Here is a 26,947-nt window from a genome sequence, read left to right as displayed (position 1 = left end):
TTTACTGGGATTTCACTGAAGTTACAGAGTAATTTGGGGAGAACTTACGTCTGTACATGCTGGTTGTTCCCCAGGACCCACTGGTGGTGGTGGGCGTTGTTCAAACTGCTTGGGAGCAGGCGCAGGCCCTGGAGGCACGAAGGCCCAGGGACAGGCGATTCCCGCAACACGAGACTCTGGCCTCAGGACCCGAGTGAGAGGCTCCGGGGGAGCCCCCCGCAGGTCCTGGGAGAGTTCAAGTTCTTCGCAGACACAGAGGCAGCATCTGAGCTGAGACTTAACGGATGACTAAGATTTTCCCAGGAAGAACGGTGGGGAGAGTAGATTCGCAGGAGGGGTGGCTTGGGCGAAGGTACCCGGGCATGAGAAGACGGGGGAGCATCTGGGGTGCTCCAGGTTGGCCTGGATCCCCCTGCGTACAGGTGCAGGGGGAGACCACGAGGTGCAGGCTGATCGACAGCCAACATGTGTGCCACGCACTCTCCTAAGCAGTAGCTCACGGAACCTTTACGACACCCCAATCAGGTAACTATCTGCTCTACAGGTGAGATGATGCAGTTGAAGAGAGGCAAAGCAATCATCTGAAAGCCATGTGGCTAGACAGTAGTGGGCGGAGGACTCAAGCCCAGGGAATCGGGCCCCAAGGGCCACCTGTCTTCTCCTCACTACGCAGTCAGCAGGAGCCTCGTGTGCGGCACCACAAGGCTGATTCGACCCTAGAGAGGAGAGGCACGGCGATTCCTTAGGCAGGAAGCTCGTTCAAGGAGGAGCAGCCTGGGAGACACAGGGCACTTGAACCGGGTGGCTGCCAGGCAACAGAGAGGAAAGGCAGCAGCCGGGCCCTTAGGACTTGAACTTGAGATTCAAATAGAATCTCAGGGGTCTGCAGGCAGAAGCAGGTGGCAGTATCTCCAGGCCCCTGTGCAGTCCAGCCGCTGGCCTCTGCCTCAGCCTCTGCACTGCTAATATCCCAGACCGAGGCCCCCCCCCCACCTCTCCCCAAGGCCAGCAGAAAGCAGAAGGCTTCCCAGAACTGCTGGAAGCCTGTGCCCTATTAATCAGGATGTGTCCTGAGCTCTGAGACCAAAGGAACACTCTGGAAAACTAAGTCAGGTCACCTGCTGATTGTTTTCCAATGTCATTCCACTGGGCTCAGACCTGTCCAAGAGATCAAGCTCCCCCCTCCACTGCCCCAGTGAGGATGTTTTTAGAACTCAGCCTCCCTGTCCTGACACCCAAGCAGCTTGGGGTGGGAGGGACCCTGCAGCGGGGCCCAGGGCTCCTGGAAACCGTGCCCCACTCCACGGCAGGACCCAGAGGCACTCAGCTACCCTCTTAGAACCTGCGCTCACCTGGCCTGGGGATCACTTTGACCAAGAGACAGAGGGTCCTTGAGGGTCTTTGAAAGAGGGAGGCATATTGGGGGCCGGTGATGTGGCACAGCAGGTTAAGGCCCCGCCCTGCAGCACCGGCATCCCATATGGTTCAAGTCTTGGTTGCTCCGCTTCTGATCCAACTCCCTGTTGATGCGCCTGAGAAAGCAGCAGAAGATGGCCCAGGTTCTTGGGCCCCTGTGCCTACATGGAGATCTGGAAGTAGCTCCTGGCTCCTGGCTTCAAATAGGCTCAGCTCCAGCAGTTGCAGACATTCGGGGAGTGAATCAGCAGATAGAAGACCTGTCTCTCTCTCTCTCTCTGTCTATACCTCTCTCTGTGTAACTCTGTCTTTCAAATAAATAAAATAAATTTTGAAAAAAGAAAAAGGGAGGGGCCAGTGCTGTGGTGTAGCGGGTAAAGCTACCGCCTGCGGTGCTGGCATCCCATATGGGTACCGGTTTGAGACCCAGCTGCTCAACTTCCAAGCCAGCTCTCTGCTGTGGCCTGAGAAAGCAGTAGAAGATGGCCCAAGTCCTTGGGCCCCTGTACCCACGTGGGAGACCCGGAAGAAGCTCCTGGCTTCGGATCAGCGCAGCTCCGGCCGTTGTGGCCATCTGGGGAGTGAACCAGTGGGTGGAAAACCTCTCTCTCTCTCTCTCTCTCTCTCTCTCTCTCTGCCTCTCCTCTCTCTGTGTAACTCTGACTTTCAAGCAAAATAAATAAATCTTAAGAAAAAATAAGGGGGGGGCACTGGGCCTGACCATGGCCAGGGTGGGATCCTGTGAGTTCACACGAGTGCACACACACACTCACACGTGTGCACATACACACACACCTGCAGGTGCTGCTGTCTGCCGGTCATGCATGGATGACAGTGACCCTGGTCCTCAGGTCACTCAGAGCCCTCCTGGAAGTGTGCACCTGCAGAGGGGTCTGCAGAGACACGGGCTGGGGATGGGAGCCCAGACCCTAGGCGGGCAGGGCACAGGGCGACCCTGGGAGACTGGGCGTGTCCTCCTGGCATCAAGTGGGGAGGTAAGGGGAACTGGGTGAGATGCTGTCTGTGGGACCCTGAGATCTTAGATGAGGCGGTCAGCAGGACAGGGTGAGGGGTCCAGCCAGGCAGGGAGCATGGAACCAAGGACCGCCCAGGCAATGGCCTCTATCCCAGCCCAGGCGCTGTGAGCACCCATCCAATGTCCAACCCATGGGCACCCACAGGTCTGTCTTGGCCAGCGTGCTCAGCCCTAAGCAGGCCTCCCAAGGCCCATGCCCTGGACTCCCAGGCAGCTGAGTCTGGGATCTGTGCAAAGTCTGAGGGCCACTCCTCCCTGGCCATGCCAGCCTCAGCGACATATGCTGCCCCCAGGAAGCACGCAGCCTGGTCCTGAGAGAGTTCTGGATGCAAGGATGATCCCCAGTAGTGTGAGGCCTGGGGCTCCCCTCAGCTACTCCCAGGTCCATCAGCTCCATCAGCTCCACCCCTGCAAACCTCCACAGGCACCAAGACGCTGTAAAGTCCTTGGTTCCAGGGTCAGGTTTCAGGGTCTCTTAGCCGCCTTTGTTGGTGGGGAGCCCAGGAGCGCAGCTGCTCACGGCTGCCCCCGGCTTCTGTACATGAAGTGGCCTTGGTGTCTCCAGACGCTGCCAACGTGCCCCAGCAGGCCGATGTCCGGGCCCACCTTTAGTGGGGCACAGATGGGGAGCCTAGGGCCCAGAGCGGGGACGTAACCACCCCTGGGCCCCAGATCTGGGCTCGGGGAAGACCTAGAGCCAGGTCAGGGCCTCCTGCCGCCCGCTCTCCCCATCAAAGCCCACTGCGCCACTCCCAATCCTTGCTGCAGCTTCCGGAGCCCAGGCGAGGACCCCACCCCACTTTTCCAGAAGGAGCAGTGGCGAGGGCCGCGGGGAATTCTGACGGGGCAGGAAAGTGCTGTCTAAACACGCCGTGAGGCCTGCGTGTCTGGCTGGCGTCACCCGCGCCAGGTGGGCCTCTGACACACAGCAGGAATTTTCCACTGGCGCATCCTCTGGCTGGTCGGGATCCAAGGCATTTTCGAGCCTTTTTCCCCCATTCCTATTGTCTCCCCTGCCCTGTGGAAATGCACCCTGAGGTCCAGAACCTGGGGGTCCCCAAATCTTCACAGAGGCCTCAGGGAGCCCCCCCTTCTACCACCCAGGAGCCATCTGTCAGTACCTAGAATACAGAACCCTAGAAAGCAGGGGAGGAAAAGCATTTAAAAAAAATCGACGGAGGCAATAAACTTGAAATTCCGAGAGAAGGGTGACGAGCCCAAGGTGGATCAAACACAGGCTTGTCTAACCTTGGCCTTGTTCTAGTTTCCCTGTGCTGCTTTCTCGAGTTTAACAGTCAAGGTCACTCGGTCACACCCCAAGCCGCAGGAGGGAGGTCTAAGGAAGAAGCAAGTGAGAGCCGAGCCCTGCATGTGGGGACACTGCTGGGCTGCAGGACGAGTCCCCGAACGGAGCTCCCCCTGCTCCAGTTCTGGCCTAACAGCAGCGGCTCCAGCAGCTCCCTCTTTGGGGAAGGCCAGTGGGGAGGGCCCGACCTTCAGCGACCTATGACCCCTCATCCTGGCCACAGCGGTGGGGACGTTTGCTGGGTTTGGACCGATGCATTGACTCTGCGTTCAAAGCATTCCTGGAGCGGTTATCAAGATCTCGACCTGGTGAACATGTGTCGGGTATGGACAGGGAGCCTGTGCCAGTACGTGAGAGACCAGCTGTGGGCAGCCACCTGCGTGAGGCTTGCTCCCAAGCCTGTGTTCCTGGTGGTGAGGGCAAGTTCACAGCCTGAGGCCTGCAGAGCAAGTTCACAGCCAAGAGGAAAAGCCCAGCTCTTCACACTGAATGGAATTCTGCAGGCTCCTCCCTGGACCCTGTTCCCAGGGTCAGGTCCAACCCCTCAGAGCTTGAGGTTTCACAAAGCCAGGCCCCAGGGAGACTCCAGCCCAGCCAGGAAGGTAGGCAGGTGGCGAGGGTGCTGACAGGAAGCCCTGGGTGCCATTCCACCTGTGCAGCCTCCTCCCATAGAAACCTCCCCCTAGAGCCGGGTCTCCAGGCAGCAGCCCAGCGTTTCCCAAAGTTTTGTTTAAAAAAGTCAAAGGATGTTAGAGAGGAGAAATGGTCAAATAGGCTTGGAAAAGGAAGTAGGATCAATCCCGTCCCTCAAACATGTTCCAGATGTCCTGCGGAGCCCCTAGACAGTTCTCAATCCGGAGTGAAATTTGTCGCCCAGAGGACGTCAGAAATTCTTAGTTGTCACTGCGGGGAAGATGCTGGGGGCATCTAGAGGGCAGAGACCCAGATGCTGCCCCCTCATCCTGCAACGCACCGGACACCCCCACAACAAAGACGTCAGCAGAACTGAGTCAGAAGGCCCTGTCCTACTGCACTGTGGGCTCCCAGGGGAGGTGTCCAGGGCCCACAGTGGACAGAACACTTGCCGTTCTGTTGGGCCACTCAGCATCTGCTGTCCCTTTCGGTGTCTGAAGATGTCCCTTGTGTTTGGAGGCAGAGGCTGCCTCCCAGGACAGAAGGTGAAAGTGGCCCCTCCACATCGCTCCAGCCTCTTGCCGCTAGGGCATAGGTGCGTGACCTCCCTCCCCCAATCTGATGCGTTTTCCCAGGCCTTGAATCCCAAATCAGTGAGGTGAAGAAGCAGGGACTGGGCGGGGCCCCTTGCATGCCAGTGAGGGCGGCGGCAGCAGTGGGGACAACAATCTGTTCCCAGAGGCTGTGATGGGAGCCGTGGTTCCAGGGCCAGCATCCAGGGTGGTAGAGCTGGTGGCCTAAGCCAGAGTTTATGCAACAGAGGGATCTTCCTGTGGCTTTGGGTGTTGTCCCTCACTTCTCTGCCTCCGACCCCACGATCCCACGGCAGATTTTGTGAACTCCCCAAGGTCCTTAGAATTGTCCCCTTTCAAGTTTAAATGATAAGAATTATTCTCTTGCTTGAAAGCAATAACTAACTCTGAAGGGTGTTGAATTGCCCAGTGCATTCGAGCATGGGATCCTGTCTTCTGCAGAACATGTCGAGCTGTCGTGGTTCTTTGAGCGCCTAGAGAGAGAAGACCAAAACGAGAACCAAGAAAGATTTCCATAACCCCTGCTCCAGCTGGAAGCAGACTCTGGAACCAGACTCTACCCAAGGACCAGACCCACTGAGGGTACCTAGCACCCCTCTCCTGATTGTCGCTGAGCCAGGACCACCCCACAACAGCCCTCCCCTCCAGTGCCTGTAGGAGCTACAAGACCATAGCTGGTGGCAGTCACGGTGTGAAATGATTGGCGGCAGGCACGGCTGTTGCTGCTGCTGACCGGACTGGTGCTGCCAGCCGGTCAAGTGCAGGTTTAAAAAGAAGCCGAGGTTTTGCGATTTTATGGGGTCAGAAGGAAAGGGAAGGGGGCGGCTTTTGGGGAAGGTCAGGGACCCACCCAGAGAAGGAAAAAGCTATGCTGGGGAATTCTGTGTCCAGATTTCACAGAAGGTGCTGAGCCTGGTCTCATGTGTGCTTGAAGAGAGCAGATTTCAACATCACTCATTCATTTACTCAGCAACTGCTTATGGAGCATCAGACATTAGCAGGTGCTGGGGGTGGGTGGAGGGACTGGAAGGAAACACACCTCCCAGGGCTGGTGCTGTGGCACAGTTGGTTAAACTGCAGCTTGCAGTGTGGGCGTCCCATACTGGAGTGCCACTTGGAGTCTCGGCTGCTCCACTTCCCATCCAGCTTCCTGCTAATGCACCTGAAAGGCAGCAGAAGGTGGCCCAAGTGCTTGGGCCCCTGCCACCCGTGTGGGAGCCCCGGATGGGGTTCCTGACTTCAGTTTGGCACAAACCTGGCTGTTGCAGCCGTTTGGGGAATGAACCAGCATCCCACCCCTCCCTCTCTGTTGCTCTGCCTTTCAAATAAATAAATCTTTATTGAACAACAAACATAAACAGCCCTCCCCACGTGTCCCTGCCCTCCTGGAGCCTGAGCCCGGAGCTAGGAGCCTGGGAGAACAGAACAGCAGGGGTGGCGACAGACACGGAGCACCAGGATGGAACTGGTCTCAGCTGGAACCATGCTCACTGCTGTCAGGGCAGGCGGGAAGGAGCTGGAGGAGCACTGTGGGGGCTTCCCTCTCTGGGGACACGAAAGGCTTCTTGGGAAAGAGACTGGCAAGGGAGCGGCAAGTCAGGTTCACGTGGGGCGGAGCTGTGCCAGAAGCATGGTGGCAGGCTTGGGGACGTGAGCAGGGCAGGTGCACCTCCCGGCCGGTCAGCCTGGAGAAGTGGGCGGGGCCAGTCCTCAGGCACCACCACCCCCTGCCCCACCCCGGAGGACCCGGATCTTCATCCTAAAAGCCCAGGGAGCCATTTCAGAGGACCCCGAAACCCAGAAACTCTTCGTGGCTTCCTCAGTGGCCCAGCAGCAAAGCGAGCCTGGCCTCAGACATGGCTTGGGGTCCAGCTGAGCTGGACAGTGGGAGGCGAAAGGAACAGAATAGACCTGGGGAAGCAGCTCCAGTGTGCCCAGCAGCGGGCAGGTGCCCCCACGGCAGAGTGGCCAGGACCGTCAGAGCAGCTGTGGCCACGTGCCTGCTTCCTTTCCCGGCCTGGAGGCTGTCAGAGGGGTTCTGGAAGGAGCAGGTGGGGTGTTTGAGAAGCCAAGGGGTGGGCAAGAGGGAAATCAGCAAATGGGCAATGGCCCCATGCAACCCCGGCAGCCCCCAAGAGTGGGCGGGGAATCAGCTGACCACCGCCCACTTGACAGATGAGGAAGCCGAGGCCAGGGTTCAGCGGCAGAGCTGGAAATAAAATCCAGCTCTACATTTTGCTTGCTGCAGCTCCAGGTGTGTGTGTGTGTGTGTGTGTGTGTGCCCCAGTGGCAGTGTGTGTGTGTGCCCCAGCGGCGGTGTGTGTGTGTATGCCCCAGCGGCGGTGTGTGTGTGTGTGTGTGTGTGCCCCCGTGTGTGTGTGCCCAGCGCACATGTGCGTGTACAGCTGAGACGGAGCCATCGATCTTTCCACTCATCTCTAATCCAGGCTGGCCATGATGTCAGCAAGAATTAAGATGTTTATAGAAATGAAAAAAAAAGTGCTTAGGGAAGAAGTTAATCTCTGCGCGGGGGTGTCCCATTTCAGAAGGTTAATGTCTTGATTTTTTTTTTAAGCCCTTTTCTGTTTTATTCAAAGAGGATTTGGTGTTCTCGGTCCCAGCTGGGAGCTTAGGCGAAGGGAACAGAGCTCTCGGCCTGCTGCCCTTCCTCGCAGTGCCGGGTCTCGCCCGCCACACCTGCGGTCAGGGATGCCAGAACCCAGCCTCAGCTCCAGGCGGCTCTGCGCCGCAGACCCGGACCTTCCCTCTCTGTCCCTCTCCCCACTCTCGGGGACTGGGCTGCTCCAGCCCAACAGCCGGAGAGTTAGATGGTGAAGCAGGACTTCCGGCGGAAGTCGCTCAGGGAGCCTCCAGGCAGCTGAGACTGGGAGCGGGTTCCAGGGGCGAGCGCAGAGCGGAGAAGATGCACAGCCCGTCCTGTGTGGTGGCGAGTCAGCCTGGGTCTCGCCCCCCGCACCGACTGTTTGGTGAAACGGGGAGCCTCCTTGCCTCCTTGGGAAAATGGGGGGAACCACGGGACTGCATACGTCCCGAATGTGCTCTCAAACCCGAGTTTGGGGCAAACATGAGAGCGTATTTCTGGGGTTACCAGAGGCAGATGGTGGGGCCTTCCTATCCCCCAGTCCAGCCACTGTGAATCAGCCCCCTCCCAAGGTCCCGCATTAGAACCAGCAGCTCCTGGCCCGACATCCCCAGGGGAGAACCTGCAGCACAGAAGGCTGCTCCCACAGGGCTGCCCACAGAAACTGAGGGCCCCCACAGGGCTGCCCAAGGGAACTGGGGCCCCCACAGGCTGCCCAAGGGAACTCGGGCCCCCACTGGGCTGCATGTGGGAACTAGGGCCCCTACTGGGCTGTACGCGGGAACTGGGGCCCCTACTGGGCTGCCCGTGGGAACTTGGGCCCCCACTGGGCTGCCCACGGGAACTAGGGCCCCCACTGGGCTGCACGCGGGAACTGGGGCTCCCACGGGAGGGGCAGTCGGGTTCCCAGCATGCCTCCAGATTCCCAGGGCCGACACCAACCTGTACCTGCTCCAGTCTGCTGCCCTCACCTTGCCTGAGACCCCAGCAACACTTTCCTAGGCAGAGAAGTTTCTGGAAACTCAGACAACTCTAGGATAGTCCAGGAAACTCAGCAATGGGTGTGAGCTCAACCCAGCTGAATGCCGTCCTCAGTCAGCCCCGGGCCCTTCCCCTTCTCTGGGTCTTTGTCATTACCTAAGTGGACCAGGTGTCCGCTCCTTGGGCACCCATTGCAACTCAACCTCTGAGTCACCGCTGAGCCTCTCGCCTGCCTCTGATCAGCTGAATCCTTTCGCAGCCCATCCCCCCAGGCCAGGCCCAGGGAGCCCCTTCCCCAGCCAGACCACCTCAGCCCCAGGCTGCCTTCCTCCCAGGGCCGTAATGCCCATAACGCATTCCTGATCCAGGAATCCCTACTCAGGACTCTCGCGGCACTTGCCTCATTGGTCCTCCCAAACCCCCCTAGCTAGCTCAGCGGGGCCAGGATCTGTCCTAGAAGATGCTGGCACGTGGGGGAGGGGCAGGGCCAGCCTCCTGCCGCCTCCTAGGCCTGGTCTGGAGGACCACTTCTCTGGCCAGGAGGCCTGTGGCGACTCGATTCATCAAGCGTTTATTAATAGACCAGGTTTGTGTGGCGTGGCATTAGGCGACAGGAAAAGAGCAGCGAGCCAGCGGGGCGATCCTTTCCCTGCCCAGGGCAGCGCCAGGCCGTCAGCAGACAGCCCCGAGCCCCTGGGAGCTGTTTGCTCTTCTGTCCTTCGGGTCCGGCAGGCTGCAGCTCGTTCCTGCTGCTCACACTGGTCCTGAGCCACGTCCCTTTCTCTGCCTCTCCGCGGCCCCGGGCCCTTCTGTCTCCCCGCAGGCCCCCGCTCCCTGACAAGCTGCGGGTTGCACGCACCACTGCCTGCACCACCTCTGGAGCATCCGAGACCTGCGCTGCCCGGAGCCATGGTGCCCCTGGGCCCCTCCACAGCAGCCCAGAGCCATGACCAGCCCTTGTCCTTGTGGTTGGTCCGTGCACCACCTGCTACCTTCAGATCCCTGGGGCCGCTGGAGACCCTGCTGTTCCGTTCTCCCAGGCTCCCAGCTCCAAGCTCCAAAGGCCTCTTCCCTTTGTGTGCAGGTGTGGAGGCCTTTGTGAGTTGCTGCCTGCACCGGGTGCCTAAGCACCGAGCAGGGGCCAGGCCAGGGTGAGCTCGGCCTCCTCCCACCCCATCTCCTCTGTGGATGGGTGCCCAGCGTGCTCACTGACAGCCCTCTTGCCCGGCCTCTGCCAGCCGCAGGCAGCAGGTGTCACCCACAGCTCTGCCCTTGCCTGTCTCTGAGTCGAGCTCCTGTGCCTGCAGGGTTTACCCGGGTGATGGGTCCAGGCCCTTTCCAGGCTTTGTTTCCCTCTCTGAGCTCCTCGGCCATTCATGACACTGGTGTTTTTCTCGGCTCTAGCCCTGTGCCAGGCCCCGTGTTGATAGCATCTTCTGTTTTGCTTCCCTGTTGTTACCCAGCTCTGCCCTCAATCATTGTGACAGAGCAGGGAAAGCATAGCAGACGGCCCGGGTTTGAATCTCGGATCTGCCGGCGCTTAGACCTAACGAGAACCCACAAACTGCTTTGCTATGAACCTCCGTTTCCTCATCTGCAAACTCAGAACGAGGCCACCGCTAGAGTTATTGGGAGCACTGAGCACATTCGCCGATGGACCTGGCATAGTGTGTGTTCTGGCACAAGGACAAGGAAAAGCATCGGGAGGAACTGCAAAAAGCACAGAACAGCAGGTGCAGCAGCCCTAGGGAGAGCGGCGACGAGGGCAGGGCCGGCGAGGCCACCATCTGACTGTGTCCCCACCCAAGCTCAGCACCTGTGTGCCTCTTGCCTCCGAGTAGCAGCACAGGTTTCTACCGCTGCACGGCGGCTTTCCAAGTGTGCCTGCTCTGTCCTCCCTCCTGGAAGAGAAGGGGGAACAAAGCGGCTTCTTCCCAACCCCTCTCTTGGCAAGCTGTTAGTGCCGGGTGCCCAGGAGCAGGAGGATGCTGGCCCGCCTCGGTGCTCCGGTGCCCACGTGCTGCCGCCCCCTTCTCCTCCCCACTGAGCCTCATCCAGGAGAACCAGTTCCCCTCACCCCGTCTCGGAGTCCAGGTTGCTTCTCGCCCCCTCCATGGATGCCCAAATGCAGTGCATGGCGTAGCAAGGCCACTGGTTGGCAATCAGGGCTCCCCTTGGGGGCCGGGCCCATGGGCAGCAGCCCTCCGAGAGCAACGAGGGCAGCACGAGCCCCCGCCGTCTGCTCTCAAAGTGTCCACCGTGAACACGGAAATGGAGAGAAGGGTTGGACTGGAGAGGGGCCTGGGCCCGGCTGCCAGGAGCGCTCACCTTGAGACAGGAGAGGGTCTTCCTTTGACATGCACCGCTGCCCTCGGCGTCTGCCCGGTACTGTGCGACCGAGGCCCTGGGGCTGCTCTCCTAGCTTCCCGCCGGCTCACGGAGAAGGGAACGGGGGCTCCAGGAGGGCCGGGGCCTTCCCGAGGCCTCACAGCTGCGCGCTGCACAGGTCTCCTCTCCTGCGGAGCCTTCCCCTGCTGACTTCGGGTCCCACCAGCTCCTTGGCCCCGGCCCAGTCTCAGACTTCAGCGCCGGGAGGCACTGACGTTTAGAGCATCTCCTCCGTGTCCAGACCATGTCAAAGCCATTTTTCAGGGACTTCTTCCTCTGGAAAGGGAAGCTGCCCTGGGAAGCAGCGTGGAAGACACGGATGCGGCCGTGGCCCGGCATTGCCCTCGTCTCGTCTTGCCCATCACGCCCTCTGGCCCAGGGACCACCCCCTCCCCATGCGTTAAAACTCCAATGCGCCCCAGCTTTCTCAGTGAGACTCAGAAGGCCCTGAATGGCGGTCACCATGACTGGTTTGGGGTGGGGTGGGGGGCAAGGAACGTAAGTTTCATAAAATTTCTAGAGAAAGAGAAAAAGAATAGCAATGGGGCATCTGTATCTTCAATGTATGATTTCACATTTTTTTAAACCATAATCTGAATAATCAGATCACATGCGCTGCATCTCTGTGTTTAGACTTCAGACGGCTTTCCCATTGGCTGCTCAGCTCCCTTTAACCCGGATGAGAATGCAAACCAGGGAGACTCATACTTGGAATGGGCCCTCTAGTCCACCCCATTTGTTTGACAGGCGGGGAAACTGAGGCACGGATCTTTGAAGTACTCTCCTGGTGAAGTTCGGCTCCTCAGTGGCAGAGCCGAGTCCCCACCAGGGCTTGGCAGTCCCTCTCAAGGCTGGGCCTGGCACCTGGGCAGCCTGCAGATGGCCCAGGGGACCACTTTCTGAGCAGCGCCTGGCCCCAGACCAGCCCGCAGGCCTGGACCCCAGGCCGCTTTGATGCTCCTACTCACGCATGTGTCTGGCTCAAACGGCTGTCCCCTTGGACGGCTGCAAGGGGCTGATTAGATGTAATTGCTTTGCCGGGAGCGAGCTATCTGCTTAATAGAATCAGCTCCCAGTAATTAGCCTGCCAGAGCCGCATTTCCCCCTGCTGGAGTCCCGGGACCGCCAGGCCTTTGCCCGACACCTGTGCCTGCCGGGCTGCTGCAGACAGCAGGGGGCAGGCGGTGGAGAGTGGGCTCTGGACCTGGCATGGGTGAGGGGAGCCGGGAGAAAGCAGCGCTGTGGGGCTTCAGCTCCAGATGCAGCCCTCTCTGTGGCCCGGGGCCAGCCAATGGCAGCATTCCCAGGTTGGAGGGACAAAGAGCCTGGCAAAGACAGCCTGCTCCATAAGTGCTGGACCGAGCCCAGGAGAGCCACAGAGGGCATTTGGACCCGCCCCTGGTGCAGGACACTCAGCAGTCAAGCCAGAAGACGGTGCTTGCAGACCTACTATGTGCCCGGCACTGCACGCGCTCCTAGGAGCCTTTGAAAGTGGCCTCAACCCAAAGGATCAAGCAGGCGTTGCTTGCCTACCATCACTGAGTAGGGGCTCAGTGCCACCCTGGGTAGCTGTCCTTCTCCACGGCCAAGGGGAATGCCCCGCCGCGGGTTAAGCTGAGCGCCTTTCCTGGTGCCCTCGTCGGCTCACGGAGCAGAGCTAATCCACCCTCACGTGACGGCTGGCATTGCGTGTCCACCACGTCTTTTCTCCAGGCCAAGCCTCCCAGGTTCTCTAAGTTGTCCCACATACATCGGGCCAGCGGGGGTGTTTGGTAATCAGGGTGACAGGCCAGGGACCCGCTTCTGGGCCGAGATCACAGAAACCAGCCCAGTCCTGGGCAGAACATGACATGAGCCGAGGGACACCGCAGAGACCACCGAGCCCGTCCGTCAAGGGAAAGACACCACAACCCACTCCCCAGGAGCAGAGTCGCCGCTCTTGCCCACTCCTCTGCCTCCTCTCTCTCTCTCTCTCTCTCTCTCTCTCTCTCTCACACACACACACACACACACACACTGCTGCGCACGCCCGCGGGCACCACTCAATTCTCGCCAGCTGATTAATCACTGCAAGTGCGATTGTAATTATTGTGCTCGGTGCTAAGTGCAGGCTGCCTCTGCTTGCTTCTCAGGGGCCGCAAACCTGCAGAGAAGGATGGCGAGATGTGTGAGACTGTGCACTGGATCTTCACGCTCACTTTTCCCCTGAGCAGCAACATGCGCATCAGGAAACCCAGGCTGCGGCCACTCCACAGTCTGCAGAGGCCGAGCCTACGGGGGCTCAGCTCTCGCAATGGGCACGGGCTGACTTTAAGGAGCTTACCTTGTAGTCATGGGCTGGGCAGTCAGGGGAGACAGGCTCCAGCCCCAGCGCAGCCCTGCACGGTGGGGACCCTGCAGGTGCTCTCCGCCCTCGCCAGCCTCTCTTTCCTCACCATCATTGGGTGGTCGAAGATGTCCTTAGCTTTAGTTATCCAATGATCTTTGGGAAGGGGACAGAGGAGACCAGGACTGAAGCAGAAGTATCAGGCTCACAGCCTACCACGCACACACACACACGCATGCACACACATACACGTGTGAGGGCACACATGCCAGGCTGGAGATCAGAAGCTGCTCTGGTCCCAGGCCTCCCTCTCTCATCTCCTGCCTCCTTGTGTGTGGGGGGGTATTGAGGGGGGAGGACAGGGAAGGAGGGGCGGGTGGGAGCCAGACAAGCGCGCAGCACATCAGCATCGTGAGTGGTACCAGGGCCCAGGAAAACCTGAGGATGGAGCGGGTGTCTCACGTGCCACTAGGAGAATGAAAACTGAGACACCCCCCCCCCCCGCTGAGGACAAGCGGCGGCTGCACTTGGTGACCCGCAGCGGGCACGGTCCCTATGCACGCATGGACGAGGTGCTCATCCAGGGTCACCATCAGCCTCAGCAAGAGGGAGGCATCGTGGCAGGAGTTGGACATCAGGGGCAGGCGTGGGGGTGGGACTTCCTGCTGTGATGGAGCCGTGCACAGAGTCAGTCTGAGCCCACGCCCCGTGGAGCCCACTTTCTCCCTCGCCGTACGTATAGGAGAACCAAACACAAGTCCTTCCATAGATTTGAGTTTGCCCCTCATGTGGCCCAGAGAGAGGCAGTTTGTTCCCAGGTCACACAGCTCAAGTAGGGCAGGACCCAGTCTGGGGCCAGGCGTCTGGCCTCCCAGCCCCTGGCAGCCCACACAGCTTCTCCTTGTTAACAGTTGCCTTCCATGTTTGATGTGGGCTTGAGACGTTCAACAAATAGCCTTTCTTGACAAACACAAGCTAGCTGCCCTGGGGCCCACGATGCTCTGTGAAGCCGGCTGATCCTAGCTTCTCTCCCCACGGACACACACCAGGACACGCCACAGCGCAGCCAGGGGCACCCACAATCTCAGCACGCAGCAGCCCGAGGCTGCGGCCCCCGGCACAGGGCTGGGTGCCAGCCGTGGCCCATCTTCCTGCAGTAGTTCCTGGGCCCTGCTCCCCCTCCTCAGGCCTCTTTGTCTGGCGTTGAGACGGCTCTGGAATCAGGGCCCCGGCCCAGCCTCCCTCCCGCGTAGCCAGGCCGACTGGCATGGACACACAGTCTTTAGGGCCCTTCCTCTGTGCCAGCTACTGTGCCAGGGGCTACAGGGGACCGAGACGAGTAAGACCTCAGCCCTACCTGCAGGAGCTCATGGTCGGGCCAAGGCAGAGCGGACCAGAATTTCACAGCTGCTCTGGCCCAGCTTGGCGGCAGCTCCTTCATCCCCACCACAGCGGCCTGCCCCTTACCTTCCAGCCTAATTGCCCATGCAGGGGGACTTGGATCCATGAGCAGACAGGTCCCTGGGCCCCTCATCCTCAGACAACCTTCTTGGCCATTGTAGAACGAGCTAGAATGAGCACAGCTGGTCAGAGGGCCAACCTCCCAAGAACATCCCAGAAGGCCAGAAGGGAAGGAACTCAGGCTGTCAGCCTGCAGAAAAGGAAACAGGCATAGAGTGGCCACGTGGCTCTCCCAAGTCCACCCTGCTAGTTGACAGCTGGGGGCAGCGCTGGCACCAAATTCCAGGCCTCTGGGTTCCCAGTTCTGCTCTCTCTCTGCTGCACTACACGCTGTCTCAGCCTTTCAGACACTCACAACTACTTTTTTAATGACTTCTTTATTTATTTGAAAGGCAGAGTTACAGAGGTGTTGGGGGGTGGGGGAGAAGGAGATCTTCCAGCCACTAGTATATTCCCCAAATGGCTGCACCAGCCGCAGCTGCACCAGGCCAAAGCCAGGAGCCTGGAACTCCATCTGGGTCTTCCATGTGGGTGGCGGGGACCAAAGCATTAGGCTATCTTTTGCTACTTTCCCAGGAAGATAGCTGGATTGGAAGCAGAGCAACTGGATCTCATAAGGGATGCTGGCGTCGCTGGGCTATGGGAGCCACATAACCATGTAAAGCAAGAAAGTGCTTGGAAGTGTTTGGAGCTTAGGGGGAGAAGGAAGTGGAAGACAAAGCTGGAAAAGAATTATGTGACATCTAGGTTATAATAAAACATAGGAACTAATGATAGACATTCTGTATGATTGGTCCTAATTCTGTATGTGTCCCCTTCCTTGCAAACTAGAGTCATAAAAGCAGTGCCTAGTCCCTCTTTTTGCCTGATTCCTGGGAGAACTGGGAAAACAGAGGCATAAGCAGGCCAGGAAGGCGATGGGAGCACGGACAGTTCCTGGTCCAAACCCCTCTACCTGCGGCTGTGCAAAACAAGGCCCAGGGAGGAGGGCCTAGTGTGAGTGGTACAGCAAGCAAAGCAGACTGTGTGACCTCGGGCAGGTGCAGGCACAGCCAGGGGGTCCTGGATGGAAGTAGGGTGGCGCTGGGTCTGTGGCACCACCTGCAAGTCCCAGGTACTTCTCAGAAACCTCCACGGGCACCAGCACGGCTCCACCACCCCATTTCCCTCCACCTGAGAAAGGAGGGCAGGAGACCCAGGCCGCCCCCTGGGCACCAAGGCTACTGTGGATGTGTCACGGGCCCCCCACTGCCAGGTGCTCTTGTCCCACACATAATGGTGCTACAGGAAGGCCCCCAGCCAAGAGAATGAGTCCTGGTCTCCTCTCACTCCCTGTGGGACCCTGGGGCAACCCTGCCCCTACCCACTGAGCCTTGGTTTTCTCATCTGTAACATGAGACAGGCAGGCTGGTGACGTCTGAAGGTCCTTGCAGGTCCCAAGTGCTGGGAGGACAAGCTTCATCACCATCCATAATTAATGACCTGCCCCTAAAGAGAGCTTTGCTTCCTCTTTTCCAAAGCTCCACCACATGCAGTAGCCCCGAGTGTGCACAGAAGCAAGCAGGCCTTGTCCTCATGCCTTTTCATGCTGAAGATCAGCTCGGGCAAGCCACTTGTTCATCTACACAAGCTTTGGGGAAACTGAGTCTTGGGGACACTGGGGCCAGGAGCCACTACATCAAAAGTCCACATTATCTAAGCTGCAAAAGGCACTGATTTTCTTCCAGGGAGCCAGGGGATACCAAGGGGAATAGCTTGCAATAGGCCAAGTTCATGGTCAGAGGGCAAGACCAGGAAGCTGTGTCTGCAAAGGCGCAAAGGAGGAGGAGGAACAAGGTGCTAGGAGGTCATGGCTCTTCCATCAGGCTCTGGTCCAGAGATCGGAGCCCGAGGGGAATGGAAGCCACTGGAGAGCCCCACCGCATCAGGTCTGCACACATGCAGTCTCCTGCGAGACAGCTCAGGAGGGGCTGTAGAGCTCACGTTCACTCCCACTTCACAGTTGACCAAAAACTGAGTCTTGAGGAGTCACAGAGATGAGCACAGGCTTGAGACAGACGAACAGAAGCTTCTTCCCAGCTGAGTACCTGGGGGGATATTCTGCAGTACCCTCAGCCTCAGTTTCCCCATCTGCAAAACGGGCACAGCCATGCCTACCTTTCAGGATTGTGGTAAGGACCAGAAATGATTCATGTGCCTAACCGGACACACAGCAGATGCTTGATAAGTACTTGCGCTGAGTGAATGGTTGAAGGCATGAGCAGGCTGAGGGAGTGAAGCCACCGGCGGTGACAGGTCAGCCCAGGATGTGGGCAGGTGGTGCTCCCCCTTCTGGCTGACCGCCTCCTCGGTCGGGGACTTTGGGGCCTCTTCCATGTCTCTCTGTGTGGCCCTTGCTAGGGGCCCGTGCAGGACTTTTTGGTCCTCCTTGGCACTGGGACTCACATTCCAAACATTCTGCTCACCCAGCACATCCAAGCCTGGAGCTGCCTGGAGCTGAGCAAAGCCTGAAGGAGCATCTGCATGGCCTCCTCGAAGTTAGGGTAAGGGCGGGAGGCTCTGGGGGTGGGGGCAGCCACACCTTGTCCGAGGTCCCACTGCCCTTCTCACATCATCACCACAGCCGCCACATTGGCACGTGGAGAAACAGAGACACAGGCTCTGGATCATCTCAGTCAGATCCCAGTTCTGTGGGGACACCTCCAAGCCAGCGTCCAGGGCTGTCTCTGGCAGCCCAGTCCCAGCCCAATCCGGCACACTAGAGCAGCACAGGAGCTGTGGATGTCGGGACAGCCTGGAGGGCCTTGGTGGGGGCAGCACAGGCGGCCCCGGCTCCTAGGCTGTGCTTCCGCAGCCCAGTCCAAAAGCTGTGCTGACTTGGGAGGCACACAATTCCCCAGAGCCGGGTTCTCCCCCGGGCTGTCGCTCATGTGTGCCCAGGGCCACAGCTGGGCCTGCCTGTTCCTAAGACAGCCGGGGCCTGGCACAGTGCAGGGAGTATGGCCTAGGAAAGCTTGGCAGAGTCCCAGGGCTGTCACTGACATGCTGCCTGCCCTTGCCTGTGGCTTGGCCTCTCTGTGCCTTGGTTTCCCATCTGTATAGTGAGGTGGAGGACAGCCAGGCCATGGTCCCTTCCAGCCCTAACAGCTGTGGTTTGGTGCGGGGGGGGGGACCCCTCTGCTCCTTTCCCTTCTTTGCTTTTGCATCTTTTTCTGTGGCATCCGCTTATCTCCAGCTCTCGGAGTCTCTCTCTCTCTCTCTCTCTCTCTCTCTCTCTCTCTATTCTTTGTGCTTCAACTTCCCCTCTGTAGATTTCTGCCTGCCTCTCTCTTCCACTTCTGTGTCTGCCCATCTACCTCGGGGGCTCTCTCCTGAATCACGCCTCCCTCCCCCTAGATCTGCCTGTCTCTGGCTAGTTTTCTGTGCCTCGGGTTCTCTCTCTCTCTCTCTCTCTCTCTCTCTCTCTCTCTCTCTCTCTCTCTCTCTCTCTCTCTCTCCTCCCTCCCTCTCTCCCTGTCTCTCCCTCCACTTCTCTCCCCCTGTCTATCCCTCCCTCCCTCTCTCTCCGTCTCTTTCTCCTTCCCTCCCTCTCCTTCCCCCCCCCCCCCCACCTCCGCTGTCCTGCCTGGGTTCTCCCGCTCGCCGCCCCGCCCTCACTCCCTCGGCCGGCCGTCTCCCCAGTCCTTATTTGGCTGGGCGGGAGGGCTGGCGGGAGGAGGCAGCCTGCGGGCGCGGGGCGGGGGCGGGCGCGGGGCCGGCGGAGGAGGGCGGTGGGTGGTGCTGAAGGGACAGCTCCGCGGCGGCAGCGGCGGCTGCGGCGGCCGCGGGCGCGGAGCGGGTGCCGGGCGCCGGGAGCGGAGCGCAGCCATGCCCCAGGCCGCCTGCGGGGCAGCAGCAGCGGCGGCCGGGGCGCGGGCCGGGGGCGCCGGGGGGCCGGCGGCGGCCCGGGCGCGACGATGAAGCGGCAGAACGTGCGCACGCTGGCGCTCATCGTGTGCACCTTCACCTACCTGCTGGTGGGCGCCGCGGTCTTCGACGCGCTGGAGTCCGAGCCCGAGATGGTGGAGCGGCGGCGGCTGGAGCGGCGGCAGCAGGAGCTGCGGGCGCGCTACAACCTCAGCCTGGGCGGCTACGAGGAGCTCGAGCGCGTCGTGCTGCGCCTCAAGCCGCACAAGGCCGGCGTGCAGTGGCGCTTCGCCGGCTCCTTCTACTTCGCCATCACCGTCATCACTACCATCGGTAACTACTCGCTGGGTGGGGGCGGGGGGCGCGGACCCCTGCTGGGCGCCGAGGGGGGCTAGGATCCCCGGAGAGGGGCTGGGCGCCCATCCCCGCGCCCTTAGGATCCGGGGCTCAGCCCGGCGGGTCTTCTCCGCGGGCTGGAGATCTGAGGAGGAGGCGGCGATGCCTGGCTCGGGACCGGCCCCTCCGGCCGGGCCAGCCCTAACTTGGCCCTGCCAGGCGGCTCGAGGTCCCCAGGGGACTCCGGAGTGTGTGAGACCGGCAGGCCCGGCCGACCGAGGCTCGGGGAGGAGGGGTGTGGCCGCGCCGGCCCTGGAGCCTGGCGCTGGGCGTGAGCGGCGGGGCGCGCGCCTCTGCTCCGCGTCCCTCGGCGTGGGCTCCGCACCCTGGCGCGTCCACACCTGCGGGCCCCAGGGAGGCAGGAGGACGCCCTACGCGGCTCTCCGCGGCGCTCTGGGTGCTGGGAACACCCTCTATCCCCAGCCGTGAGAGCTGCTCGGGGTGTGTGTGCTGTGTGTCTCTGCCTGTGCGTGTTGCCCGGGTTGTGTGTGCGCGTGTGCCCAGGTCCGGGAGGACTTTAGTCACCAGCAGGCAGTGCCTGTAATTTCTGAGAGCAGCTGAGCTGGTGCCGGAAGCCAGATCCAGCCTTGCCAGCCTTCTCCCTTGTCTGCAAAACAGTCACCTCACAGGAATGGCCCTGGTTCTCTGTTCCAAACCAAGGCAGATCACCGTGCAAGAGGCCACATACTCACCCAGATCCTATGACAACATAGCCACAGGCACAGCGCACAAATGGGTGTCCCACAAGGGGGTCCCCAGCCAGACTCTTGAGGGTGCCACCCAGCATGTCTAGAGATGAGTAGACACTGCACCTGCTCCAAAGACCCCACGCTCCCCTCCCAGGTCCATTACTGTGCTGCTTTGTGACCTTGGGCAGGTCCCTTCCCCTGCCTGGGTCTCAGACAGGGGAGGTTGGCCAACATGGTCTCAAGGGCACCTCCCAGCCCTGACGTGCTTGGATTCCGAGATTGGAAACCCACCTTCCCCCAAAGCCCTTTGGGACGCCTCCAGGAGCTCTGTCCGCCCTCTTTCCCGTTCCTTCTCCCCTTCCTGTCTTGGCTGAGCTGCCAGGGGCTCCTTGCCATTTGGCATGGCCCATGACAAGATGGCAGTGTTTTCCTGGGAGTCAACAGGCATCAAGAGGGTAAAAGGCAGGACTGGACACTGTCCCTGTAGTCTGTCCACCGCAAGGCTCTGTTCCAAGGCTCCGCTGCTCTCTGGGGAACACGGGAAGCTATGCTGTGTGGTGTCTGGATCACCTCTTGGAAGAGAGAGGGAAGGGGCCTTGCAGTGGGGATGGGGCACCTCTGGGTCCTGCTGACCCTGAGAGTTAGGGGAGGATGCTCAGACCCAGGTCTTCCCAGAGAGGTAGCTGCTTCCTTGAGAAGGACCAGGCCCCATTTGTCCCTGGGTCTCCTCCCGTCTGGCACCCCACTGCCACCGGCCAAGGTTTCGGTAGCTGCCCAACTGTTTGGAGAATCAGAGCGAGCATCGGTATACCTTCCATCTCCCTCTCGCTTCTTGCCCTTTCCTTCTCCATCCCATTGTCCCCAGCTCCATAGTAACCTCTTCACCACCTGCCTCATTCCCCCCAGCAAGGCCGGCTTCCCTGACAATGCTGCTGGAAAGACTCTCCCAAAGCATGGGTCCCACCAGACCGGTCCTCTTCTCAGAAGCCCCCAGTGGCTCCTGGTTGCCTGTGGAATCTGGTCCACACACATCCCAGATTGTAAGCACCTGCCTCCCTGGCTCCAAGCTCTGTCTCTTGACTTCAGTTCTCTGTTCTTCCTCACACGCCCTCTCTTCTGCAGCCAGACTGTCCCCTGAGCGCACCTCACATGTGCCTGTCGGGCGCACCTTGTCCTCTGTCTGCTATTTATCTCATTCAAACTAACCTTCTAGGTGCCTGGCAAATCCTCCCTCGGCTCAGAACCTCCTAGGCCACTGCTCCAGGCAGTTGTAGAAGCCTCAGTGTCAGGACAACCTGGGTGGAACAGTTCAAGCACTTTTGAATGATTATTTACATTAGCAGGGGTGTGTTCTGTCTCTTTAATCACCCGATAATTAACCTCCATGTGGGCAGGGCCCCGGGGCTGCCTTCTTTGGCGCAGTACCCACTGGCTGGCCATGAGCACTCAGAGAATGCTACCGATGGGTTGAAGGGGGCCAGAAATGCGAGGGCATTGCCCTTTCCCTCCACCCCTGCTGTTTCCTGAAGTGCTGGGGTTCCCAGCAAACGTGATGCTAAGAGCTGGGGCTGGAGGCAGCAGAGCACCCTTCTGGTAGCTACTCCTTCTCAAAGCGCAGAGCAGAAGGAAAACCAGCAGCAGCTCACCCCTTGTTGGGGGGGGAAGGTTTGCACCTGGCTGGCACTGCCCATGCCCTGGGAGTCAACAGGCATCAAGAGGGTAAAAGGCAGGACTGGACACCCAACCAGCCCTGGCCTTTCGTCACCTCCCAGTCCAGCCATACCACCTAGCTGGAAGCTGTCCACAAGGGCTCTGCTCTAAGAAAAATTGGTCAGGGCTGTGATCAGATGGTTGGAAGGGGCCTTGTGTTCCACTGATGTTATGTTGATCCTGACCCCAAAGCCAACAGCCACAGCTCCTGCCCACTTGACCCCTTTGGGAGCCTCCTTCTGAGACCCTGGAGTCCTTTTGGGATGGAATAATGACCGAACGTCCCGTTGGTTCAGCACCTAGTGAGTGGCCCCAGTGCTCTCGTCCCCTGTCCCAAGTCTCAGGGAAGCTGCCAGGCAGGCAATGTTAGCGCCGTTATCCAGATGAAGGTGGGGAGGCTTGGGGCGGGGCCAGAGACTGCCCCAGCATCTCCCAGCTGGGAGGCAGCAGGGTCAGAGCGGAGAGCTGGGTCCTCTGACTCCAAGCCCCGGGGCTCGCTCCCCGCTGGTCTCTTGGCCGCTTCCTTTGCTTCCATATGTCGTTAAGTCCAGGCTCAGCCGGGCCTGGCAGAGCCGAGATGTGCTGGGGATGCCAGCTTGCGGGGTGCACACGGGCAGCCCTGATTGGTTGAAGGTCAGGGGGTCGGACTTAGTCATTCACCTGTTAGTCACGGTCTCCTCTCCGCTGGCTGTGCGGCTTCCTCCAGCCCTGTCCCTGGCTTCCCTTTGTTGTGCACCAAGTCCCCAAACACAAACTCTTTCTCAGGGAAACCTAACCCCTCTAGCTGTTGAGTCACCAGACTCCTCCAGGGCCCGGGGCCCCACCTATTCATAGCTCAGGGGCTGTCGAGCGGGAGGGGCTTGGAGATGAGCTGGCACAACCTCCTCCTCTCACGGAGACCGGAGCCACACGGTTGGACGGCAGCAAAACCTCACCACCACCCCCTTCTTCCAGGTGCCTCCTTATTTATCATTTTTATTAACAGCAGCAGCAACAGTGATAATGGCAGCAGGTACCATCTATTGTCTACTCTTTTTAAGATTTATTTATTTATTTGAAAGGCGGAAGCACAGAGAGAGAGAGAGAGAGAGAGAGAGAGAGAGAGAGAAACACTTCCCAAGTGGCCATTCAACGGCCAGAGCTGGGCTGGGCCAAAGCCAGGAGCCTGAAACTCCATCTTCTGCTGCTTTTGAATTAGCAGGGGGCTGGGTATGAAGTGGAGCAGCCGGGACTCAAGTCAGCACCCATAGAGGATGCTGGAATCACAGCAGGGTTAAGCCCACCGGCCCCTACCGTCTACTCTTTGGCAGGCTGCATCGTTGCCCCTCGTTTGCTGCCCTGACCACCCTTCAGGAGGGGCCTCCTTACCCCGGTTCCTCAGCGGACAGACCTGGGCTCTGAGGTGAAGTCTCTCACCTAGCGGGTGTGGTACCTGCCCCCACCCTGCACTCCTCGCCAGTTCTTCCTCCACTGCAAGACTCCAGCCCAGGGCTCGGCTTGCACCTCAGGGCACCAAGGAGCCAAGGCTTTGCCCTGGCAAAGCCTCCCCTCCCGCAAAGGAGGGGACCCCTGGCTCCCACCCGTGACAGCCACCTGCCGCTCTCCTGGCCTGTCCAGACCACGTGCTCCCCGGGCCAGCCGCAGGCTTCAGCTGCCGGTTCCTCTCCCATGGCAGGTGCAGGTCCTGTGAGTCCTGCGGCTCTGAGGCAACAGGAGAGCTGCCGCAGCCGGGGCAGGGGGCCCCCTGTTCTGCTCTTCCCTCGCCAGCTGCCCTGCCCCCGCCGAGCACAGCCTGCAGGGCTCCCTCCCCACGCGGCATGGAAACCCTTAGACTAGGGGTCCAAGCTGTCACTTTGCCATCTTTTCAAGAAGGGGGAGGTGCACCCCCAAAATCCCAGAGCCCTCAAATAAAAAAGTGACAGGTGACATCAATCGTCATCCGATGCCCAGAGAGATGAGGAGCTTACACAGGGTCACACAGCAAGGGGCGCACACGGCCGCGGCAGAAGCCAGGCCTCTGGCCCCCCGCACTGGCATTCCCTGCACCACGCCAGCCTGCTCCCCCCCCCCCCCCACCGTGCACTGAGACCTCTGGCAGCTTCTCACTCTGCTGGTCCGAGTCTCCTCCGGCTGTCTCCTGGGAAGGTTAACTTGCAGGGTCCCAGCGCCCACCCTCAGCCAGCAATGCCTCCCTCCCCAGTCCCCAGTGGCAAGCCCCTCAGCACCGACCCCACAGCCTTTCCTCAAGGGTGGTGTAGGATGCGGGCACTGACACGCACGTCAGAGCCCACTGGTCACACCCCGCACCCTGCTGACACCCGCCCTGTGACCTTGAACGAGTTAGGGCGCCTCCATGAGCTTGCGTTGTCATCTACAAAATGGGGAGAGTAGTATCTGCTCCCTCCCACCCAGGGTTAAATGGGACCATGATGCCAAAAGGGGCTTGCAGTCGTAACCCTGTACGTGTTGCTCTCGCGTGCTGGAAGGGAGCTGCTGTGTCCCCAAGCATTGCTGTGACCACAGTGAGCCCAGCTCCTGTCCAGGAAGTGGAGGCAGTAACTTCCAAGACCACCCCTCGGGCGCCTCCTCTGCTGAGTGGGTGTGGCCCGCCCAAAGTCCTCCTCACTGCATCCTCCCGCCTTCATGTCCAGGTCCCAGGCAGCACCGGCGGGGGCCAGGGCCGGAGGCCCGGAGGGAGTGGGAGCCAGAACAGGACAGAAATAGAAGACACACGCCTGGCCGCAGGGGGACAGGACAAACACAATAAGTATTTCCAAAGAAAACATAAACAATCACAGATGCATGTAGCGCAAATCACCACTAAAAACAGCTTTCAGCTGGCAGCGCAAACGGTGAGCCTGTGAGTGGATTTTGTAATTCTACAAAATGTAAAAACATTTCCCTGCAACCAGGCAGCAGCCAGGGACCAGGCCGAGCTCGAACGGAGACCGATCTCAGCTGTCGCCCAGGCGGGGCGCTCTCGGCCATCAGCCTGTCCTCGCTGCCCTGGGGGCCAGCGCCGTCACCCGGAAGTCAAGGGAAGGGAAACTCAGCAGGGCTGGGAGTCAGCCCAGGACATCCACGCAGGTGTGGAGGGTGCGTGTTCCCATAGAGCCCCGCATTTCTTTCTGTGCCGATGCAGCAAATGGTGCAGGGTGTAGGTAGCAGGGTGTCCGTAGGGCGCTCCGCTGAGGCCGGACTTCAGGGTCTCACGCACAGAATGATGGGTGGAGCATGGGGCCCAGGAGGAACTGTAGCCCCCGTCCTTGTGTTTTCCGTGTGGGCGCTTCAATGGCTGATGGCTGCAGCGGCTGAGCCCTGTTCCCTGCGCTCCCTCCCTCCACCCCCCGCCTCCCTCACTATCCTCTGGTCCTCCGAGAGCCCCGTGATGGACGCCTCTTATGGCAGCACAGAGAGTGGTCAACTGCCCAGCTCCTGTGGCCACCTCCTGGTCCCTGCCCGCTCCCTTGCTGTGCAGAAACGCCCAGCTCCTGCGGCCCCCAGATGGCTCCCGGGGACCTGTCTTTCACCTGGAGATGCCCCGCCCCAAGCTACTGCCCCAACTCACACCTCCACTTTGCCACGTGCTAGAGCTGTGGCCGGAGGCAGGAGAGGTCCCTGAGAGAAAGATGGCCTCTGGGTGGCTGGGACCCTGAGGCCCCTGCCAGGCTGGGGTTTCCCTCCCACCCTCACCCTTCACAAAGGCTGGTTCCCCTTTGGGGAGGGGGCACGTGGGGGTCGGGGGAGTCTGTCCTTGTGCTGGGGCTGGGCTCTTTGTCTGCCTGAGTGGCGCACTCTCCACCCCACCTCTCAGCCCTGTGGCCCTGGCAGAGGCAGAGAGTGGTCACCTCCCCACCCACACAGAGGAAGCGTTCCAGGAGCGGAAGCTGACGAAGCCTGCTCGGTAGCATGGAATTCTCCAAAGGAAAGCGTCTCAGTCTGCGATGTGATCGCATTTGCATACAAATTCTGACTCCTAGGTCTGGGGCCGGGCCTGGGAATCTGCATCCCCACACAAGCCCCCACCCATAGCCCTAGGGACGCTGAGGCTGTTGATGCTGCACATCAGGTGGCAAGCATTTCAAAGAACCTGGAGTAGCCAAGAGATGTGCGGCAAAGACCACTCGGCGCCGGGCACAGCCTCAGAGATGTGGTGGTGGAGACATCAGAGCTGCGCACCCTTCGCGGAGGCTGCCTTGCCCTGGGAGCTGTGGAGCCGGCAGTGGGGTGGGGGAAAGGAGAGGGGCAGGGATGGGCTGGCCCCTGGGGAAGCTGGTGAGCAGGAGGCCACTGGTCCTCAGACGCTGTCCTCCCCCCCCACACACCCCACCTCCCCGTCTGCCAGCAAAGCTCCTCCATCTGTGGAGAACGGGTGCCCGGAGCGGGGCCCCGGGCCCCTGCCTGGCTCAGTGGCCTCGGGCTGCCCTAACTGCACGAGTGACCGCAAAGGGCGGCTTAGGCAGCACGCATTTCTTCCCCATGGTCCTCAAGGCTAAGAAGACCAGATCAGGGTGCAGCAGCCCAGGGCCCGGTGGGGACTCCCTGGTTTCCAGGGCGCCATCTTCCTGCTGTGGCCTCGGAGAGTGGGCAGGGACAGGGGAACGAGCTCCTGTCTCCTCTTCCCGAGGGCACTGATCCCATTCCGAGCACTCCGCACGGGGACCTAGTTCCACTCCAGCCTGTGAATCTTGGGGACCCCCCGTCATGCAGTCCCCAGCACTGCCCGGGGGCCCAAGGGCAGGAGTTTCCAGCTCCCACTAGAAGCAACAGCTCAGGCTCATTTCTTCTCTCAGAACGAGAGCGTGGCTTCCCACGGGCAAGGATGCAGACAGCACAGGCCCCTGTGGGGCCCCATGGCTGCCAGAAAGACTCTCCCGTGACAGCTGGCAGTGGGGGCGCAGGGAGCAGCAGGGGCCTGTTTTCCTTTGGACCCGTCAGGCCGTGTGTGTTTGCAAATGTTAAGAGGAAGACAGTCAGGGTGAGAAGCCGCGTGTCAAAGGCGGGACACTTGGCGAGCACAGAGAGCCCGAACGCCATAGCAGAGGTCCACTGGGCTACTGGGAGGTGAGAGGACAGCCTTGTTCTCAGCCCGCACGGTTGAGCCAATAGGATCCACGGAAAGATTCAGTCCAATAGAAGGCAGAATTGTTCTAGTTGACACCGACCAAAGATGTACCGTGCTGGCTCAGAAGGTGGTGAGCTCCCCGTCACAGGAGGCATACAAGCAGACACTGGACAGGCATGCTGCAGAAGCCACCTGTAGCAATCTGGGTTCAACTAGAGAAGCAAAACCAGGAGGAGACCTGTATCAGGAAATACATCACAGGGAACTGGCTGATAGGATGGCACAGGCTGGGGCGGCAAATCTGGAATCCACAGGGCTGGCCGTCAGGCAGGGCAGCCTGGAGCTCCCTCCGCGGCCTGGCAGAGCCGCTGCCTGCAGACAGAATTTCTCCAGCTCGGCTCTGAAGGTGGCTCCACTGATTGAACCAAGCTCAGCCAGG

The 26,947-nt window shown here is 60.1% G+C and overlaps 1 protein-coding gene across 1 annotated transcript in view; it reads left to right on the top strand.

Moving 5' to 3' along the window:
• Nucleotides 1-18,504: 18,504 nt before the first annotated feature.
• Nucleotides 18,505-26,947, top strand: part of KCNK3 (potassium two pore domain channel subfamily K member 3) — a 34,618-nt gene continuing 26,175 nt past the window's right edge. The window contains exon 1 of the mRNA XM_051843127.3: nt 18,505-18,981. Coding sequence (XP_051699087.2) covers nt 18,699-18,981 — 283 coding nt within the window. The 5' untranslated portion in view covers nt 18,505-18,698. The remainder of the gene's footprint in view (nt 18,982-26,947) is intronic.

This window comes from Oryctolagus cuniculus, chromosome 2, assembly GCF_051225735.1.
Source record: "Oryctolagus cuniculus isolate XC-2025 breed Fujian yellow rabbit chromosome 2, ASM5122573v1, whole genome shotgun sequence".
Taxonomy (NCBI): domain Eukaryota; kingdom Metazoa; phylum Chordata; class Mammalia; order Lagomorpha; family Leporidae; genus Oryctolagus; species Oryctolagus cuniculus.
Note: the sequence above shows the minus strand (reverse complement) of the source record. Positions and strands in the feature narration are given on the sequence as shown.